The sequence below is a fragment of the Vipera ursinii genome (genome assembly GCF_947247035.1).
Source record: "Vipera ursinii genome assembly, chromosome: 1".
Lineage (NCBI taxonomy): Eukaryota > Metazoa > Chordata > Lepidosauria > Squamata > Viperidae > Vipera > Vipera ursinii.
This window is the reverse complement of record NC_139512.1, coordinates 191,481,560-191,504,587: the sequence shown is the minus strand read 5'-3', so window position 1 is coordinate 191,504,587 and position 23,028 is coordinate 191,481,560. Positions and strand designations below refer to the sequence as shown.

Below are 23,028 nucleotides of genomic sequence, written 5' to 3'. Positions count from 1 at the left end.
TCTGGAGTGTTGGCTATTCCTGCCAGCTTGGTGTCATCTTCAAATTTGATGAGTTCCCCATCTATCCCCTCATCCAAATCATTGATGAAGATGTTGAAGAGCACTGGGCCCAGAACAGGGCCTTGGGGCACCCTGCTGTATATGAGCCTGGTCTCAAATATGAGCCTGGTCTCATGTATATGAGCCTAGTCTCAAATAAAGATTTTATAAACAAAAATCTTTCTTTGTTTTTATGGCTTAAAGAAAATAATAGAAAATTGGAATCTCTCCTTTACTGAAGTTAAAAGAGTGCAACTGGATGTTATCCAACTTAGTTGGCAGACCTGCTATATCATATTCAATTTTTTTCTCTTGCAAAAATGCCAAAAGAATATGAACTCAACCTCTACATTTCATTACAAGAAAATAATACAGTGGTGAGCAATTGACAGAACAAAGACTCGTTGTCTTAAAGCACAACTCTTTCTGCAAAGACTGCATGTATCACAAAATAATAAAGTTCAGAACATTAGTGAGATTTTAAGATTATCTAGATCTTGTTTCTATATCACTCCTTCTAACATCCCCCAAGTCGTGAAGACACATAACATTTTTGAATCATTATTTCAATGCTTCCATCTTCTGCATGGAAGAAAATTGGATGCATGAAGGCCTTAAATTATGCTAAATAGTCCTAAAGCAACATTCTGCTTAAGATACATTTTCTTACTCTCATCCCTACTTTCCTTCCAGATTTAAGCTTCCCAATCCTAATTGCAGCATACATTATTTTCAGATAGATTACAATTAGTGTCCATGAAAAAACATTTGCAAGAAATAAGGCAAAGTTTTACTTTATATTTACCTTTAAATTTTTAGCCCAAATATATGAATAAAGTCAAATGATATCAATGGACCATATAGCATTTCTTCCAGTTTATTGGTAAAGATTTCAGAAATGTTTTCCTGTCCTACATTTTCTCTAAGAAAAGGGAAGGTCCCCCTCTCTTCAAGTACTTCCACCAAATCATAAATTATAAAACATTATAATTTGGAGTTGTGCTTTCTCTATTCCATACTGTCTTTCCTCAGTATTTCATCAGTGAAATGAGGCATCCAGAAAAATTATCAATTTCATCAAAGTTATCCAACTTACATACATACATATTTTAAGGCATTTGGGGAGAAGCGTCTATAAAACAGGAATTCTCTGGAGAAATGGATCTTGCTGATTCTGATTAGGATTTGCAAAGCCGTTTAGCTACTTCTGCATAAGCTATTTCAATTTCTTTGTCTGCAGCACAAGTGTTGATGAATTCATCCCGAGCATAAGCATTGTTCAGGTATTGCCACAGTCTTGTCATTTCTGCTGGGAATTCATAATTTCTATATTTCTTCGTTACAATCTAAAATGAAAATGGAGGGCTTTAATACTTATAAATATTATTGGTTTTATTAAACATAAAATAAAGGAAATAACATTATATAATGATTTTTAGCTTGACAAAAAGATTAATTTTTTGCCGCTGACCATGCTTATTTTTGTTTAAAGTTGTTACTTATGTTTTTATATGTTTATATATTGGATTTTAACTTGTTTTTTGTTGGATTGTTATGAGCTTCCCAGAATAATTTAGGTGAGATGGGCAGCTACACAAATCAAATAAATAAATAAATAAACAAATATATCATGTTTATATTTTTTTAAAAAGCCAGTTTGGTGTAATGTTTAAGGAATCAGACTAGAAACTGAAAAACTGCGAATTCTAGATCTGCCTTTAGGTATCCACCTAGCTGGATGACTTTGGGTTGCCACTCTCTCTCAGCCCTAGGCAGGAGACAATGGCAATCCACTTCAAGAAATATTGTCTAGAAAACTGTAACTTTCATTCAAGCAGCCTCCAAATATCAACACTGTGTCAGAACCTCACCAGCATTCTGTCATCAGTGAGGGAAGGGAGGAGAACAAGGGGGGAACAAAAGATCAGTTTACTGTGTACTTTGATGATGGAAAATTGGGAGGGGGGGATTGACAGTTGAAGAAGAACTGAGCAGCTTGGAATCCAGTTCCTGCTGGCGCCCTAGCATCCTCAAGGCCATTTGCTCTGAGTGTGGAATTTCACCAGCCCAAACACCTCAGAATTTCTCATAATACCACAGTGGTGCTGGATTGGTTATGCTATGGACCAAAGGAGGAGGGCTGAAGGAAAATGGGGTTTATAGTTCTCTATTGCCGCACGGAAATTTCAGATTCCGCTTGACCTTACTGCAACCAGTATTCCTTAGTAAAAGCGCCTTTTCACTTCAAATGGAGTTGAGAGTTTTACTTCCCTAAGGGATCAAACTGAGGCAAGTCTGATATACTGGCTGAAAGGCACACATACACACAAAAAGGGAAAATTAAAAACATACACTCCATGCTTGCACAAAAAGAGCATGACTTGTGGCACAGCAGTACTTTCACTGTTTAGATGAAACATTAACAATGCAATAAGTTAGAAACTTTAAGACCAACCATAGAAATGGTATATTAATTTTGACAGAAAAGAACTAAATGAGGACCCAGATTGTTGGGGGCAATTAAGCTGACTTTGTAATAATGCCGCTTGGGGTGTGTGTGTGTGAAAGCCCTAATAAGCAGGCATATACATAGAATGAAGGCTACTGCTAAGCTTGTAAGCCGCCCTGAGTCTTCGGAGAAGGGCGGGATATAAATGGAATTAAAATAAATAAATAAATAAAATAAATTAGGAGAGAGATAAGTATGTGCCTAATTCTGCCAATAGAGGCCAGTAAGCCTTCAAGAATCTTAACCAATAGTTTGAAATCAGCTTAATTAAAGGATAATAGTATTAACTGTCTTTGGTATGTATAATTAGCTTTATGGAAACCTCAGCAATTAGGAAATACATTTAGACAGATTGGCTTACTTTACATAATTTATCTTCCTGAGCAGCATGAAGAGGTGTCTGTGCTGAATTTATTGTTAATTAGATGCTTTTTGCAGAATCTGAAGTATTTTCTGCCCTATTTATGTCTTTACACCATAAAAAACCTTTAAATATGTGTGTGACAGCAAAATGATAACCATGGTCCTGTATAATTTAAAGTAAACAGGTTTTGCCAATTATTGTGCATCCTGTTTTCTTTGACATGCCTCCATCTGCCACTACTGTCTAACATGTGGGCAAAATGCATACTTTTCACAGTACCGTAACTTTTATGTCTTCATTCACTTATCTTTTTTTTTTCCTCTCCCAAATTTCAGAAAGAAAATGCTTCACCCATAGGATGCTTTGGAACCTTTGACTTATCGTTCAATGAAAAAAACCAATCAATCAGAATACTGGAAGGGACCTTGGAGATCTTCTAGTCCAGCCCCCTGCTCAAGCAGGAGATCCTAAACCATTTCAGACAAGTTACGCTCCAGTCTCTTCTTAAAAATTTTCAGTGTTGAAGCACCTACAACTTCTGAAGGCAAGCTATTCCACTGGTTAATTGTCCTCACTGTTAGGAAATTTCTCCTTAATTCCAAGTTGCTTCCCTCCTTGATTAGTTTCCATCCTTTGTTTCTTGTCTTGCCTTCTGGTGCTTTGGAAAATAATTGACCCCCTCCTCTTTGTGGCAGCCCTCAAATACTGGAATACTGCTATTATGTCACCCCTAGTCCTTCTTTTCACTAGATTTGCCATAACCAATTCCTGCAACTGTTCTTCATATGTTTTTGTCTCTAAGCCCTTAATCATCTTAGTTGCTCTTCTTTGCACTTTTTCCAAAGTTTGAACATCTTTTTTGTAATGTGGTGACCAAAGCTGGATGCAATATTCCAGGTGTGTCTTACTAAAGATTTATAAAGCGGTATTAGTACTTCACGTGATTTTGATTCTATGCCAAGGATTGTATTGGCTTTTTTGGCTGCTGCTGCACAATGCTGACTCATATGTAAGTGATTGTCCACTAGGACTCTCACGGTTACTGTTTTGAGCCAGGTTTCGCCTAATCTGTTCTTGTACCCTTGGTTTTTCCTGCCTAAGTGTAAAATCTTGCTTTTCTCCACATTAAATTTCATTTTGACGGATAGGGCCCATTGTTCAAGTCTGTCACGATCTTTTTGGATCCTGAGCTTGTCTTTTCAGTTTTGGCTATTCTTGCCAACTTAGTGTCATCTGCAGATTTGATGAGTTCCCCATCTATTCCCTCACCTAAGTCATTTATGAAGTTATTGAAGAGTCCTAGGCCTAAGACTGAACCTTGTGGTACCCCACTGCTTACTTCTTTCAATATAGATGTAGTACCATTAAGGACTTGTCAGCCAATTATAGTTAGTTTGTCATCCAGTTACAAATCCATCTGGTGATGATGCTGTCTTTCCCACATTTTTCTAGCTTACCAAGAAGTAGGTTGTGTCTACTTTGTAAAATGCCTTGCTGACGTCTAAGTGTATTATGTCCACAGCATTTTGCTCAGTGGTGGAATTCAGCCAGTTCACACCGGTTCAATAGAACCGGTGGCTAATTTTTTGTTGAGTTCAGCAAACTGGCTGAATCCCACCACTGGATGGCACCCACTGAATCCCTAGCCCTTTTTCGCAAGGCTCAGAACAGCCCTCCGGAAGTGCATGGATGCTGCTTCTGGATGTCCGTTCTGGGCCTCAGAGGCCTGGAGGAGTCCTCCCAGGCCCAGAATGGCCTGCAGGAAGTGCGTTGACACCGCTTCTGGAAGTCCGTTCTGGGCCTCAGAGGTTCAGGCCCAGAACGGACTTCCGGAAGCAGTGTCCATGCAGAGAATCAGTTGTTCACTATTTGAATCTCACCACTGATTTCTCCGGTCTACTAATTTAGTCACTTTGTCAAAGAATGAAATAAGATTGGTTTAGCCTGATCTGTTTTTAACAAACCCATGGTGACTTTTACTTACAATTTTATTTGTTTCTAGATGTTTGCAGATTTATTTTTTTATTATCTTTTCCAGTATCTTCCCAGTTATTGATGTTAGGCTGATTAGTCTATAGTTTCCTGGGTCTGTTTTTTTTTTTTTTTAGAAGATGGAACGGCATCAGCTCCTTTCCAATCCTCAGGTAATTCCCTGGTGTTCCAGGATTTTTGAAAGATATGGTATAATGGTTCTGAGATAACATCTGTCAGCTTCTTTAAAACTCTGGGATGTAAGCCATCAGATCCTGGTGATTTGTATTCATGAAAATCAGATAGATGTTCTTTAATCATTTTCTTGTTTATTTTTATTTTTAGTCTGTCTTTTACAGTTAGGTTTTTGGTGTTGTTGTTGTTGTTAGCTGCGAAGTCGTGTCCGACTCATCGCGACCCTATGGACAACGTTCCTCCAGGCCTTCCTGTCTTCCACCATCTTCTGGAGTCCATTTAAGCTCACGCCTACTGCTTCAGTGACTCCATCCAGCCACCTCATTCTCTGTCGTCCCCTTCTTCTATTGCCCTCGATCTTTCCCAGCATTAGGCTCTTCTCCAGTGAGTCCTTCTTTCTCATTAGGTGGCCAAAGTATTTGAGTTTTAGCTTCAAGATCTGGCCTTCTAAAGAGCAGTCAGGATTGATCTCCTCTAGGACTGACCGGTTTGATCGCCTTGCAGTCCAAGGGACTCGCAGGAGTCTTCTCCAGCACCAAGGTTTTTGGTAGATTAGGCTATAGTTTCTTTTTGCATGAAGACTTTTGCAAATGAGTTAAGCAGTTCTGCTTTCTCTCTACTGCCTGTTACTTACTTGCCATCTTCTCTCTTAAATGGACCTACTGTTCCTTTTACCTTTTTCTTGTTATTTATATGTTGAAAGAAACTATTATCTTTGAATTTTGTTGCAAGTCTTTCTTCATTCTGAGCCTTTGCTTTCCTGACTTCATCTTTGCAGATTTGGGCTATCTGCTGATACTCTGTCTTAGTTATGTGTCCCTCTTTCCATTTTTTGCATTTGTTCTTTTTGTCTTGCAGTTTATCAGAGAGATCTTTGTGCAGCCATGCTGGTTTCTTCTTGGATTTTTTCTTTTTCTTTTTCAATGGTATTGTGCTGGACTGGGCTTTTGTGATCATATTTTTCAGAGTTTCCCACGCTTCTTCAGTTGTTTTCCCCTTTAGGATTTTCTCTGAGTTTGTTAAAATCAGCTCTTTTAAAGTTTTTAAAGACGCTGGTTGGATTATGTTTTATTGCTTATGTTTGCATTATATTGAATTCCATTATGAAGTGGTCACTCTTGCCCAAAGTTCCAGCAACTTCAACTCCCTTTATCACTTCTTCTCTATTAGAAAGAAATAGACCTAGCATAGCTTTTCCTCTAGTTCCCTTCTCTTGGATAAAAAAGTTGTCAGCTAAGTTGATTAGGAATCTGTTTGATCTCCCACTTGCAGCTGAGTTTGTCTCCCAATTGATATCAAGGTTGTTAAAGTCTCCTATTACTACTGTGGTATATTTCCTACATTTGTTAGTTGTTTAGCAAAAAGTTCATCTATTTCTTCTGCTTGGTTGGGTGGCCTGTAATATATGCCTATAGCAATGTCATTCATTTTTCCTTATATATTGACCCATATGGATTCTAGATTTTCATTCTTAGTTTTGTGGATTTCTGTAGATTTGTAGTGATCTTTTATATATAATGCAACTCCACCTCCTCTTTTGTTAGATCTGTTTCTTTTGAATAGTTTGTCATCATACAAACTATCTTTTGAATAGTTTGCATGATGACCTTTGGCCAAGCCTCCCCCAAATTTGACTTCTTCCAGATGTGTGGACTTCAAGTTACAGAACCCTCAACAAGGTCAGGCTGGCTGAGAAATTCTTGGCACTGATGTTCACACATCTGGAGGACAGCTAGTTGAGGAAGCTTCCTGTAGCTATGCCAAAATGTTTGACATGACTTTCTATTTTAGTCTAGAATCTCCTGTAAAAATAGGTGTTCAGAGATTTTTCAAATTTGTACATCCTGGTAAGGTTGTTTTAATCCCATATAAAAATATATTTAACTTGGAAAAATACACTTGACTTATTTTTTTATTTTTATTTTTATTTTAATTCCATTTATATCCCGCCCTTCTCCGAAGACTCAGGGCGGCTTACAAGCTTAGCAGTAGCCTTCATTCTATGTATATGCCTGCTTATTAGGGCTTTCACACACACCCCAAGCGGCATTATTACAAAGTCAGCTTAATTGCCCCCAACAATCTGGGTCCTCATTTTACCTACCTCGGAAGGATGGAAGGCTGAGTCAACCTTGACCCTGGTGGGATGCGAACCTGCACTAATTGCAGGCAGCTGGTGTTACTTAAGCATTATGAAACTAGATGAATTATGAAGTCATCAATTTCTAGGATGCTTCACGTGTCAGAAGGGACATAGAATGATAGAGATGGAAGGAGCTATTTAAGATATCAAGTTCAATCTTGTGCAATTTAATCTTAGTTTTAATCGTTTTTAATTGTATATGATGTATTTTAACTTTTAATTTTCCCTGAGTCCTACGGGAATAGGGCGGTATATAAATTTAAATATAAATATATATAAAAATAAATATTCAAACTGAAGCATCTATAACAAATGGCTGTCTGTCATACCTGTTTTAGTACATGCATTGAAGGAGAGCCTCCTGACTCTCTGAGTAATTAGTTCCATAATTAATTGCTCTTGCTGTCAGAAAATGTTTGCTATACCCTTCCATTACTTGAAAAATGGTGTTCTATAACCATATAATATTCTATTCTCAAAACAAAACATTGGTTTTTTTAATTTTCTCTTCATAGGACCTGGCTTCTAGTACAATGATCATCCTGATCTTATCAATATTAGGGATGAAGAAATGTCCAGCAAAGAGTACAAAGCTTACCTATAATTCTTCTGTCTGACCATTCTGATTCTAAGAATATAATAAAGTTTTAAGAAGGAAAACTATCTTTTTTCTATTTCCCTGAACTTGTTGCAAATTTTTTGGCACTTTTTAAAAATAGTAGCCAAAACAATTACAAAATTTGAAGTAGACTCTGACTACATCAAATATTAAAATGCCACTTCAAATACTGAAGTACCAGACTTATTGCCTAAGATGTGAAACCTATATATATATATTCAGCTATATCATCCTGTTGATTCACATGCAGTTCAGAAGCGAAGTCCCCTTTAAGTCAAGCTTAAATTCAAAATCTTACTTAAGTAAGACTTGGGTAGATTGGCAGGCAATAGATCACGATTGGGGATCTATTACTGTTGCTTGGAAATCTTGAGCAAGACTAAGAGTTACACAACTGGTTTCATCAGTCTTACTTCAGTATGTTTGGCTAGTACCTTGATGAATGAAGTTGCTCTTCAATTCATTCAAAAGAAATGTAATTATCTATTTAAGACTATTCTGAACTTCTCTCTCCTAAAAAGAAGTGGGAAACATTTGTATAAATGGATCTTAGTATCAACTAACTATTGTTGGTATATGAGTTTCAGGTATGTCATGATAGATAAGAGAGCATTTCACCTTGGCAACATGAAGCTTGGGCAGGAGGTTACAGTCGGCAAGGGTCAGCTCATCCCCATCAAGAAAATTGCGTTTAGACACTCTTTCCTCTTCAGTGTTGCTTGTGTCTATCTCTTCAGGCAAAGGTTTTCTCAGATAGTCATCCAACTTCTTCAAAGCCTTTGTTAACCCTCTCTCAAGACCTTAATAATTAGAAAGAAAAAGTGGTTAAATCAACTGTATAGTTAAATCTATGACGAAATAGAGAAAGGTATGAACCAGAATGATGACAATGGCTGTAATATTACAATGGCCTAATGTATAAACATCCACACTATTAGCAATATTTTTGGGTTGTCAAGGATTGAAAACAGGATACACTAAAGTAACTTACAAAAAATATAAAAAACACATTGACTATGCAACTTTGTTTTTTTTTTAAAAAAGTAAATCAAATTCAGATCAAAACAAGATAAAATTAATCAGATTGGATGAGAAAAACGAACCCTAAACAATAATATTTTACTTACTTTATTAAAGGTCAGAGGCCAAAAACTGTATACAAGAAGCATGTTACAAAGGAAAATTAGTGATTAACTCTATAAATGTTAACTCTACAATGAGCCTGGCTGCAGCCATTTTGCTCATTCTAGGTTGCCACAAGAATGGGAGAGGGTGCGGAGGATTTTTACTAGTCTAAACATTTTGCTGTCCCGTGGGAACCAAGGTCATTTCTGTTAGTTAGATGGGGCATGAGCATTTAGTCAGAAAGCCTGCCAAGCTATTCTATTGGAGAACATAGGTGATTGCATGACATCAGAGTGGGAAGTTCAACTCTGTAATATTGTTTCATTTTGGAGGGGATTTTAGACTTGGTTTCACTTTTGACCATGCTGGTACTATGTAAACAATAAACATGTTCTTTGGGGAAGTTTCAAGCCTCAGAGTTCTGATTTGTTTGGTCTTGTCGATCAGAACCTTGACATGCTGTATATAATATAGACCCATAAGAGTCAGATCCAAAGACTTCTAATAGAAATTCCAACTGAGCAAAACGTAACTGAGTTAAGTTAAGTTAACTAACACGGATATAACTATGGCTGGTAATTCACTGCATACCCCCTCTGTAGTATTAAAAAGTATTATGTGAAACTTTGATTGGCCAAGGCTATGATGGTTGTGAAGGTCAAATATTATGAATCTATCTGGTGATAATCACAGTATATGGAAGATTGTGATTTGAAATGTAAGAACAATAAATGGTAAAGAGCATAAATTAATACACGTCATAAAAAAACATAAATATCAGCTTCAGTATCAGATTAGAAATTCAGAGTTCGGCGACAATTGTATGTTGTTAATAAATGATGATAATGGAAAATCCAAAAATTAGTTTTGAGGAAACCTGTTCAATATTCTGAATAAACCCCATGTAGAGAAAAAAAAGATTCTGTTATATGAATCACACTCCCCTAAAATGAGTAGGAATGAGAAAGAGAGAACTAATTGGGCTATTTGAAGACCCAAGAATGATGAGTGGGACAATTTGCTTTGGAACTAGTTTGTAATTTTCAAATATAAGCATAAATCTGTTAATACATACATGTGGCAAAGGAATATAAATCTAAAAGCACGATTGATTTCTTTATGACTGAAGACTAAGAGAATTGGTGAGGAAAAAAACAGACCATAAAAATTTATGAATGTGAAACATACCATTTTGTTAAACCTGCAAGATTGGATCTTGGGGAAAGAGTTCCTTTTAAAAAAATGAATAATATTAGATTGAAAGCAGAGCTATTGCAAGAAAAGGGAGTCTTGAATGAAAAGTATCAAAAGATAGACCAATCTCTCAACATAATACAAGGTAGAATAAAAAATAAACTTAAATAAAGAAGACGTAGAAGCTGCGGGGAACAAAATGCTATTCAGGTGGTCCTAGATTACAACTGTTTACTTAACAATGACTCAAGTTAGGACAGCCTTGGAAAAAGTGATTTACAACCTATCCTCAAAGTTATGACCATAGCACCATGCCTGCAGTCACGTGGCTGTAATTCATGCGCTTGGTAATCTGCTCACATTTTTGATGAATGCAGCGTCTTGTGGTCAAATGGTCATGAATTACAATCTTCCCAGTCAGCTTCTGACAATTGTATTGAATTGAAGTGAACTTTAATTGGCCAAGTGATTCATTTAACAACCACAGTTAACAGTAGTCGTAAAATCTGGTCCACTAAAATGATGACTCACTTAATGACTGCATCATTTAGCAACCCAAATTCCAGTTCCTATTGTGGTCATAAGTAACTCTGCACCACCTGCAGAAGTGTAATGAGGAAGATGAAAAAGAATGTTTAGTGGAATTAAGTGAAAGAGGATATGGACAAGAAAAAAATACATATAAGAGAATCATTGCTGCAAATAATGAATAAAAATATTGCACAGTATTATAGAGAGAACAAGATCATTACAAAAATGTACTTAAAGAGAACAAAGAATGGTTAAAATTTTGACAGAAATAAGAAATGCTTTGGAAGTTGCTGAAGAGCTAAACAAGCAATCTTAAGCAGGATGAATAGAATTAAAATAAAAGTGATGAAATTATTTGGGATGAAACTGAAGAAAAACTGAAAGGAGTCCTTTGGAGATTTATATAAAGATAGTAATGAAACATCAAAGAATGGAATTGAAACAAATGCTACAAGTGTTAGTATTCAGGGGAGGAGATGAAAAGCAAGTCATAAATGATGTAAAAATGTGTAAGCCTGCAGATGTAGATGGTAATTTGTCAAATGCTAAAATATGAATATGGTTTGCTCAGGGAGTGGCTGTGTGACTTAGTTAAGATGTGTGTGAGGGATCAATCTGTGTCTGATGATTGAAAGAATGTTGTCACTGAATACAAAAATTACATGGGGATTAGGGAAGATGTTCGGCAGGATTCTGATCAAAAAGGCATAAGAAATAACAATGATCAAAATCTGAGAAGTGCAATGTGTCTTTCTGCTAAGGAAAGTGTACAATTTTTGGTCCTCAGTAGGTCACTGAAAAGATGTCAAGGGCTATCTTTATTGTTACCACACCTATTATATCATGCCAAACTTCTCACCAACAAACTGGCTGGAAGTTGTATCCATTCCCGCCGCATAGGGGCTTTGGCATATAGTTTCACCTACCACATGCCAAAGGCCTGGATATCATTCTGGTGGTGGCTGACCTTTTCCCATAGTGCCTTCCCTCCTTTCCTGAAATGACTGATCTATTTTAGTTACAAGTTTTCTGAAACCACGAGCTGCATTACCATTTCATTTTTGAAAGAGGTACAGAATTCGTGGCAGGTTTTTTGGAAAAAACTAGTACAGCTGTTTTGTGTTCATTGCCTACAATCACAAAAACATCCACAGGGAGGGGTTGGGAGGGGAATTGTTAAATCAACATCATGCCACAGTAGTACAAACCTCCGCTCCATTTTTTAAAATTCTACATCCAAATATTTATGAAACAATGTGGTGATTGGCTAGTCAAAAGTCCAGTAACAAAATCTTTTTGTACATAGCTTAGGTCACATCAATAAAAGTCCCCTCTCCAATTCTCTTAGTTACAATATCATAATCAAATTAATACATTTCTAGTTGTGACACAATCAGTTAAAATAATTATCAATATATTTTCACTTATACTTAACCATGTCCTGTTTTTAAATTTTACCTAATTTCAATTACAGTGCTTCAAATTAGCCTTTAGTATCTAGAAGACTTAATTTTCGAGTAACCCACATTTCCCCTATTTCATTATATAGTAGTTATCATATCTGAAATACATATTTTGTTCATTTAAGTGCATTCTTATTTTATTTCACAAATATATTTTATTTATCATCTTGGTAGCTCATCAACAGGTATCTTTTGTTGTATCATCCCAAGTTCTATAATATAATTCAAAATTATGTTCTAGTAGCTAATTTTCATTTCCGTTAGAAATCTAGATCCTAAATATAAAATCAGTTTATATCTTTTAAAGATTCCCTTAGCCCATTAAGAGAAATTTTAGGCTCTATCATTACAAATCCCAACAGAAAGAAAAAAACCCATTTTTTAAATCTGACTCTAACTTTCTTTTTGTGCCAAGCAGTCTTCCATATCAGTGCCTTTAAGTTCTCAGGTGATCTCTCCCTTCATTCCTACACATGTTATTTGAATCCAGGGAGACCATCCAGTTATCAATTTTTCAAAAAGAGTGACCCCTTTATAATCATTGAATTGTTGCTCTAGTAGTTCAAATCCCCATGTTTGATGTAGTATAGTTGTCATTAGTTCAGTCTGGTCTTCTTCTTCCAGTCCCATCTGGCTTGGGTAAGAGGTCATGTCCAGTGTTATTGTTTGGTTGGCTAGATTCTCAATGTACTTCACAGTCATCGCCCCTCCAGGGTGACTTTCAATCCTTTTCAGGGTCCCCCAACAAAGGAAAACCAGACGGCGGGGAGAGCATTCTTCCCGCACGTCCGCCAGCGCTGTGCATGCAAACCAGAAACCCCATTTGCACATCTTTGAAGACACTGCATGCACATACAAAAGGAGTGGAGCTTGCATTATGATAACATGATAAATTTAATAAATTAATTAATAATAAATGATGCTTCTTTCATCACTTTGACAAAATCCTCCATTCCTGAAGATATATCCCCATAAATGGATGGAAAAACATACAGGACAAATGCCACCTTAGAGCAATAATGCCATTGCTAAACAAATCACCAGGAAGAAATAGGCCTGATAATCTAACCTACGGCTGAGTTTGCTTATTATAACTGGGTTCATGCTTCTATTAGGATGCTGCAATTTCAAGCCATCTTCTGTGAGGACTCATATTTGGAAAAGTTGGAAGCCAAGAAATTAAATCCTGAACCAGGAATGCACACAATTTGATTTCTTGGTTTCCCAGTGGGCACATCTTCTATCCATACGTAACTGCTATCTTGTCTGCAAAAAGCAACTAGTCTAGCCATGCCATATCTGCAAGTTTCTGCTGCAAGCAAATTCCTGAATATGAGATTTAGTGTTGGGAGAGATTTATTACTGAGCCAGGCATAAAGTCTGCCAATTTCAGCCTAAATAGAAATTTAAATCCAGATTTCTATGGCTGTAATCCAAAATTCTATCACTGACATACTGGACGTACTACTGCAGTTCTGGGTCTTGCAACAATAAGCTTCTGCCTTATGCAGATTAAGCACCACTGGGATATTGCATCTGCACTGTATTACAGAATTGTTAGTTTTGGACATATTTCAAAATGCAAACTGGGTTTCATTTCCTTTTCCAGGATTGTCTTCCCTTTCTAAAATATTATTTAAAATATATTTTCACATTAAAAGGAACACTGATACTGTTTAATATTTATCATTATTTCATACCAAACAATTGTGATGCTAAAATTCTAACCACTGGAATGGTAACGATTTACAAAGAACTTTCAGTACTGTATAATTGATCTGGCATCATATTCACCGTAACAAGATGCAATGTGGCCAAGGTATCTCTTCTGCCACAAAGATCCTTATTCATTGACAAACTTGTATTTAATAGTAACTGTTCAAACTTGTATTTAATTAACTGTAATTCTATGTCCATTCCCATGGGCTTGATTCCCATGAAAAAAACAATGAGGCATCATATCTGAATAATGCAGTTATTTATCCGTAATTTTTAAATGGGAAAAACCCTCAAAGAAAAGTACAAATTGAACCTAAAATTCAGACCTGAAATGATGTCAAAATCTAAAATTAGATTATTTTAAAAAGATCTACTGGCTTTGTTGAGGATACAGGCTTAGAATGATTGATTTCAGGAGGCTCATACATACAGCAGAATCTACGAAAGTATCTTACTCATATTCATGCCTGAAGGGGCACACATGGCAAGAGATAAGAATCTTGCTACTAGTACAACAATAAACCAGAAGAAATGGATAGTTTAGCAGTTCTTGAAAAGCACCCAAGAGCCAGGGAACAAGTGATCAGAAGCTCCTAAAACCCCTCGCCTAATTGTCCGTGTGCCTGAGCCTCTTGCTCAAAGACAAACAAAAATTGCTATAGCTGCTTAGCAAAGGAGAGAGAGAGCCTCTATCACTGACTGGCATTTTGCCTATCTTCCTGGATGCAAGGCTTCGTTCTGGAAGGAGAGCAGAGTATTAGTGTACGGAGAGGGAGAAACTGTCAGCACTAAAGAGATCAAACCGCAACCAGCGATCTACTTTTTTTTACTACTGCATCCCTATTCGTGAACATCAATGTCTGTATGTGTCTGTGATGTATGCACGTGCACATGTACCCACATGTTTGGGTAGATTCTTTCTGAATTTAATTTTTTAAAACTAAGAACATGAAAAATCTGGATCAGGTGAAAAGCTCCAGTCCAGGATTCATAGCTCCATCTCCCAGTCACCAACCAAATCCATTCAGGTTCACAGATCTGCATAGGCAGCCTTCCCGTTTTCAATTTCTAGCAATTACAATTTAGAATGTGCTACCTATAATTTCAAAGACAGCATTCTGCCTTCAGGTTCCTTCTGGTTTTCATGGGCCAAAAAGTGCAATGCAGTGTAGATAAAGCTGGCTAAATTGGGGGAGGGAGGCTGTTAAAAAGCACAAATCTCCTGGGATTATTGCTATTGAAAAAGTTGAAGTAGGAACGTATCTGTCTCTGTCCCATCAACACAAAGTGTCCTCTACTCTTCTTACATTTGGTGTCCAAACTTTAGGGTGGACAAGTCTCTCTGTCTCTGTCTCTCTCTTTCTAGATAGACAGACAGACAGACATGTATATATAGTCAGTGTGTTGTATATATCTGTATACCATCCTGGAGGAACCCTTCACCAACTTGCACAGACTGAAAAAGCTATTTGGATAAGCAATGAAACATTTCAAACCAATACGAAAGGAGTCCGGTTGCCATGATTCAACTCCCAGACAACTCTACCTGGATGACTGAGAATCTTCATTAATATATTGAATATTATATTCTGTAAAGTAATTTATTTACAGGAGTGTTCATATATTTGACCTTCCATTTGTACATAGGCTGAAGCATATGCATATAAACCTCAAGCTTCACCTGTCTGATTTATTTCAATTTTATGAAGAAAGCTATGAGCAGGATCAATACTGTCTCATCATAAATACAAGAAGGGGGAGGGGGAGAAGCAGTAGCCCATTTTAAAAGACTCCAAGTAATCAACTTTTTCCCCACCCTCTTTCCTCCTCCTCAGGGTTGTTGGAAAACAAAACATGCTCAGGAGGGAAAAACAAATGATTTCTGGGTGTGACATTTTCAGAGAATGCTGTGCTTGGAGCATTGGAATTCACATTAGTTCTTCCTCTGTTCTGGGAAGAAAGCAATTAACAGCCAATATCCCCCCCCAAGAGCCAATATATTTTACTGGAGGGGGGCAAGGGGGCCTATCTGCAGCCATGCCAACCTCTCTCTCTCCCTGGCCTTCTTCCCCATATTTTAGGTAAAAGAATAAGAGAGTAGGGTAGAGAGGGGGCCAAAAAACAAAGAGAAATCTTTTTCCCTTTCCGATTCTTGAAACCCTTCTATTTTCAGACTCTGGTGATTACACTAAGGCTTGGATTTTGGACCAAATGATGCCATGGCCAGAAGTACCTTTTAGGAGGATCCTGCACTGCACATGTTGTTGCTAGTCATACTTGTCATTTTAAAAAGCAAAGCTAAAAAGGATTGAAGTGTTGCCAGGTTCTCAAACAAAAGTGCTACTAACTCTTTTTAGTCAGCTCATAACTTGAATTTTTACACTGACATTCTCCTGTCAGAATAATTTCCTTCAGCTGCTTTTTTCTTCACGAGCCACATATTAAATGGTAATGATGGCAATGAACCTAAAATGCTATTATGAGAGCAACCCTGGAAATCCTAAAAAATCAATTGGGTTTTAGAATAATAGCACCTGAAGAATGAAAGATTTTTCTCTCACTGCCAGGAAGAAATCATATTATTTTGTTTTAACCTCCCTTCCAAAATCAACTTATTATTTAACTTAATTTAACTCAATTTGATTTTTGAAATCCTGGCTCAACCAATCAGTGGCTCTTCTCAGTCTACTTTTGACCATCTGCTTCATATTTTCAGTTGCAGATTGCCAAATGGAAGTGGGATGGGAGCATGAACTACAGAGCCATGCTTTGTACTCCATGTCTTGAACCAGGGACCAAGAGCACCCATTTTCTTAGGAATTTTAAAATCTTGACAATCACTTGGAGGAATGGACTCTTTCATCTTTACCAGTGAACTGGTTCAGTTCTGAGCCACTCCTGTTTAACTGTTACATGCAGTGTGAGAAATTTCACAGGTTGTGGCATGTTGCCCTTGTTTTTAACTCCCTCAGCCCTCAGAAACAGTTGGGAGGTTATCTAGAATTGTCTTCCCTTCTGTCAGCTTGAAATTCAATGGAGCAAAAGATCAATGCTTTTCCTGAAGATGCCTCAGATTTAATAGCCACAAAATTCCTTTCATTTTCTCCCCTACTCCTTCCACAGGAGAAAGAAAAAAAAATCCCTTTTTCCCCTTCTCTTAATTCTATTTTATTAAATAAAAGTTGAAAGAAGGAAGGAAAGGAGGGAGGGAGGGAGGGAGGGAGGGAGGGAGGGAGGAAGGAAGGAAGGAAGGAAGGAAGGAAGATGGATGGCCCACTAGCATTCCTGTTCATCCCCTGCTAAAATATAGAAGTGAACTGACTCTGCCCCTTTGTTCGGGGTACTTTACTCAACCTTATTTTTTTAGTATAGAGCTAAAAGCATTTCTCATAAGGACAGTCTATTGAGCCCAGCTATTTACTGAGCCAAAAGTAATACATTTCTATCCTCTTGATCTAGAAGGATATTTTGCTACACTATAACTGAACTCCCCCCCCAAATCACCATTCTCTATGATGATAAAGAAGATATTGCCTACATTAAAAAAGCATAAAATTAAAATGCAAAATAGCCCCCTTTTTAAAAGAATAAATGCTTTGCAACATACCTATCACCTAGTTTTCTTCGCCAGAAGCCATTACATTTTTTAAAAATTCCATTTATGTCCCGCCCTTCTCCGAAGACTCAGGGCGGCTTACAAGCTTAGCAGTAGCCTTCATATATGCCTGCTTATTAGGGCTTTCACACACACCCCAAGTGGCATTATTACAGCTTAATTGCCCCCAACAATCTGGGTCCTCATTTTACCTCATTTTAATGGCTCTTATGTAGAAGATTTCTTCTAAACAATGTCAACACTTAATGCCTACACTGCAGGGGCATCTACTGGCTTCAAAATGGGGGGGCACAATCAGGAAAATTCTGATTAGCCTTCATGTAACCATATATAAGCCAAATATAAAATTGACAAGCCACCTTAGGTGGCTGATGAATCTTAAGTCAATTTTACAACAAATCCAATGGTCATTATTCTAGATTTAGTGCAGTAATTGCTCCTTATTACAGCTAAGTATCAAGAGAGTTTATAACGATGGAGACAATAAAATCTGTCATAGCAATATAAGAGAACATTATTTAGTGGTGCCAATATCCCACATGTGTTTTTGTTTTTGTTTTAAAGGCAATTGGTCTTCCTTTCAATGTGCAACTGAAATGATCTCTGTAAATCTATGGGCTGCTTAACTGTCATGCAGAGCCATGTTCAACAAACTATGACCTGTGTGCAAAATGAATCGTGACTGCTGCTACCTTAGCCCACTGATTGATGCTTTTTCTTTTTATTGCTCTTCTCACAAAATTTATCCCATAACACATACAGATCAACTGGATGCAATATAAAATGAATGAAAGAGGAAAGCTGTTCATTAATATTCAGTCTCACCTAAATAACCTGAGATTTATTCTTTTAAAAAAAAGTTTAAAAAAACCAAAACCACCTTCCTTGATCACTTCCAGATTCATTGCAATTGATATTGCATGAGGTCTGTTAGAATTTTCTGATGTGCAGGGAATAACAAATTGGAAAAGAAATGCAGGGTTCAAAAACAGAACAAATCCACTTCATCAGTTAACCAGATTTCAAAGCCATCACATTTTTGTTAAAACTTTCAGAATAACAGAGTTGGAAGGGACCTTGGAGATCTTCTAGTCCAACCCCTGGCTTAAGCAGAGACCCTGTACCATTTCAGACAAAAGGCTGTCCAGTCTCTTCTTAAACACCTCCAGTGACGGAGCACCCACTGGCTATTCAGTTGGTTAGCTGAAACTAACCAACTAATATTCACATTTCAATTTGATCCATTCTGGTGAAAAGTACACATCAAAGGTCACATTTATCCCCAACTCAGTTTCTTAATAATCCTATTAGCTTGAACATGGGCAACTTCTGTAGTTTCAGAAGCAGCCAGTTCTTCCAATGTTGGTTGGGAAGCAACTTAAAGCAGAAAGGAGTTCAGTCATGGATACACATACAAAGGCAGGAAAATGTTTTGTTTTAGTCCCAACATTCCTCCTCTAACTGGAACAATTAGTACATTTATATGAGTTTTCTTAGTTATTATGTATTTTAAGAAGGTTTGTTAACATTGTCTTATATTCTATTGCAATGAGCTCTATTTTATGAAACACCTAGAATAGTACAGCTGGTATAGAAATATAATAACTAAACAAAGTTCACATATATAATACTGAATATATGAAGCAATATAAAAATTACCGTAAACCAACATTTTGAAGCTTTTTTTACTTGCCTTCTCCAATTCAATTAATAAATTAGAGTTGAAAAAGCTGAATAATATTATAATAAGGGTACTATGATACTGAACACAGATTATTTTCAAAAAGAAAATAAAAATAATTTTAATTCAAAAATTTAGTTTTATAACTAAAATGGAAAAGTAGGGTGTAAATGTTTTTAATGCAATTATTATGCTCACACACTGCCATATTCACATAAAAGCAGGTTATTTGTTATCTCAGTTTTTAAATTGGCAAAGAAAATGTGTTTTTATGATTGACTTTTTATTGGGCAGGTCATAATCCATGAAATTTAATGGAGCATGCAGAATTAGAATAGAACACTAAAGCTGTTTTTTCTGACTCCTCCTCCATTTTTATTCCAAATGTTTCAGAGATTTAGACCCACTGTATAATTGGTTATATACTTATTTTTAAAAGAAAAGTGTTACGTTAATATAAGGTGAAACTATTTTTGTGGGGTTCACACCAAGAAGTGTCTAGCCTAGTTAATCATAATCATAATCATAATCATAATAGTAAAGTTGGAAGGGACCTTGGAAGTCATCCAGTCCAACCCCCTGCTCAGGCAGGAAACCCTACACCATTTCAGACAAATGGCTGTCCAGTCTCTTCTTAAAAATTTCCAGTGTTGGAGCATTCACAGCTTCTGGAGGCAGGTTGTTCCAGTTCACTGAAACCATATTTTCACAATATGCATATATCCTCTCCATTCTCTCCATTCATCATCATCTGTACAACTCAATGAAAGCTTTAGGCCAGGGGTGTCAAACTGCCGGCCTGCAGGCCGGATGCGTCATGCCAAAACCATGCCCACCCCATTGTCGGCAATGGAAAAAAAATCGTGATATGTCACAACACATCACATGACATTGTAAAGCGGCCCCTGCTTTAGGCCGTTTCCCCACTACAGACCTAGGGTGTCTTTTGGCATCAGCCAGCCATCTTTGAAGTGATACAAAGCCTGCCTCATTATTACTATTTTGGCACTATAATGGTTGGATGACTTTGGAAGATGATAGAAGTTCCTGGGGTAGTGGTGGTGGGGAATTGTCTTAATGACATTTTTAGTATTACATTTCTGCTTTGCCTCTAGCTTTGAGGTCTGATGAATCAGATGAATTACAAGAGGAGTTATTTTGGAACAGCGGCAGGGTTTTTTTGTTTTTAGTTATTCTTGGCAATTTTCTCATATGGATGACAATATGAACTATTTATAAGGTTGGTTTACAGCAAGTACCTGTGGTCCACTTGAATAGAGGGGGCCATGGAGGAAGAAATCAGCATGACTAAAACTAGCAGCCATTAAACAGGGATTGCACAATCTGGAGCACCAGGGGTACATGTGGTTTCCAAAGCCTTGAGTGTTCTTCACCCCCCAAATCCTTGCAAAATTTTCATCCAATTTTGTGGTAATTTTTAATGTGACAGAAGGAGAAATAGCCTAAAAAATTTAAAACTCTTTTACTTTTTATCTACGTCCCACTTTCTTTCTGAAACACTACCCCTGGAGCACCCATCCAAAGCCCCACACAACAGCTCCGGCTTTTAAAAAAAAGTCTTAATTCCTGTATCACAGGTTCAATGGATTACAGGAATAAGTTGATGCAAAATGAAAGTCTGGAGTAAGTCCATTATTTTTTCTTCTAAGCAATTTCCAACATATTTTTGGGAGACTAAATCAAATGCTCTTTAGTGCTTTTCTGCGTTTTTTTTTTTTCGTATTTAACTCTCCCATTTTAAATAATCATACCTTCACAAGTGGAATTTTCTTTCATCATTGGAAGACAGTAAGACAGTAACAATGTCAAGGCTACACAGAATTCTCACACTCCATTTTTGCATCCCTCTACATAGATATCTACTGGAGGTAAGTCAGGGTGGCAAGCGAGGCCCAATTCTGCCCCTTACATAGTTGAGTGCAACCATGAAAGGCTGGTGCTTGCGTCGTTACACATTTTGCCATGTTAGCATCACTGTAGTTAGGAACAGATGCCTAATGAATCCCCAATACCTTTTAACTTTAGATACCAAAAATCTACCCTTTTGAGAGAAACAGTTTAATGTAAACTCCTGAAATTGGAAAAAGGAAGAACCTTAGTTCTGCTCATTTATAAAATGCAGCCTATGCAGTATACATTAGCACTACAGTCTTTGATCCTTTAAAAGATATGATGTGTAGCCCCTGGGGATAAAAAGTTACCCATCCTTTATATATGGAATGATTGGCAAGGTCAACTTTTCAGTGGAAGTGACTACATATAGACCATCTGAGAGAGAATTCATAAACAAAGGGGTATCAAAGGTTGATAGTTATATCAGCAGAATGCTCATTCATGCAAAAAGCAAATAGGGCACATTTTTATAGTAAAAGCATATACGGTGAACAAAGTTGCACTGCTTTTTTCCACCCCAGCCCCACAACCAAGCACAGGATTTGCAATTTCCAGGATGTACGAGGACAGTTTTCTCCATTGGGGCATTACTTAGAACTGCAAACTTTATGTGATCCAAGTCCAAAAATCAAGTTGCTTGGGCTTCCAAAAACTTGGCATGCCCCAAGGGATTCCTGCACAACAATCACTAAGCACAAATTGGGCTTGAAATAGAGAACTATCTGGAGGCTAAAGCATCTTGAGGCAAACCTTGAATTTATTCTAGCCCCACTTGGCCTTCTAAAGTAACTGTCACTAGCAATCTTGGTTTGTTGATCTGTTTCTTTAAAGAAACTGTGTTTGATAGTTTGTGCATTTATCTGTTTCCTTTCTTTACACCACATACCAAATACTAATGCAATAAAGGGAAATCAAGTCCTAAATATAAAGCCACTGCAATTTATAAATGAAAGATGATCATTACAGCATTCCAAATTAAGCTGCTGTGTGTTTACACAATGTGCAGTGTAATTTAAATGATCAAAGAACAACAGGGGATACCTTGAAAATCAGGCACCCAAAGTAACTAGAATTTTTCCAAATATAATACACTGCAACCAAGAGAGAATAGAATTGCTTCTAAGATGTTTGGCCTAGACTATGCTGCCCTCTTGCGTCTTAGCAGTACAGTAGTCCAAATTGCTTTTAAATAATTCTAGCAGATTTTGAATGGCTCTTGTATTTTATATATTTATGTTAGTTTCATGTACAAAGAAAAAGATAATAAGAACCATTAAAAAACAACATACTATTTATTTCAAGCAATGCACTAACGTACCATTGAAAGGGACTTTTTATGACCCCATAGTAGACATAAATCCTTCATGCTGCAATACATGCAAGAAAGTTACAGGTATATACAAACTACCTGACAGAGATCCAGCAATTAGTTTTTTTTCCCAAAAAGCATTTCTCAGTATTGCATCATTAATATTAGATCCCCCTCAAATTTAGTTATGCTTCCCCATAGTGCTCTCTCTCTCTCTCTCTCTCTCTCTCTCTCTCTCTCTCTCTCTCTCTCTCTCTCTCTCTCTCTCTCTGTGTGTGTGTGTGTGTGTGTGTGTGTGTGTGGTGTTTTCCTGGAAGGAAAGAAGGAATGAGAAGAATGTTGGCAGTGTATGCCAAGAGTATACACTCTAAGCAGTGTCACCCAGAGCATGAAGGTCAACTCAGCTTCCCTGCTGAAGCAAGCAGACACCTACTGTGTATCAGGCAGCATGATTTATGACTGCTGGAGATAGCAGCAACAGCAAATGCATCAATTCATCCTGTGCAGCAGAAGACAATTGTAAACCATTCCTGCACTTTACCAAATACAGGAGAGACAGTACAAAATGCTTGACACTATAGAGGGGGATGATGGGTCCCTCAGGTCAGATTGCACTTAACATGCTACTAAGGAAAA

General features: G+C 37.1%; 1 protein-coding gene across 1 annotated transcript in view; it reads right to left on the bottom strand.

The window, feature by feature from the left end:
• Positions 1 to 843: 843 nt before the first annotated feature.
• Positions 844 to 23,028, bottom strand: part of CLIC5 (chloride intracellular channel 5) — a 59,882-nt gene continuing 37,697 nt past the window's right edge. The window contains exons 5-6 of the mRNA XM_083349209.1: positions 8,459 to 8,640; positions 844 to 1,385 (exon numbers count right to left, since the gene is read on the bottom strand). Of these exons, the coding sequence (XP_083205335.1) occupies positions 1,218 to 1,385; positions 8,459 to 8,640 (350 nt within the window). The 3' untranslated portion in view covers positions 844 to 1,217. The remainder of the gene's footprint in view (positions 1,386 to 8,458; positions 8,641 to 23,028) is intronic.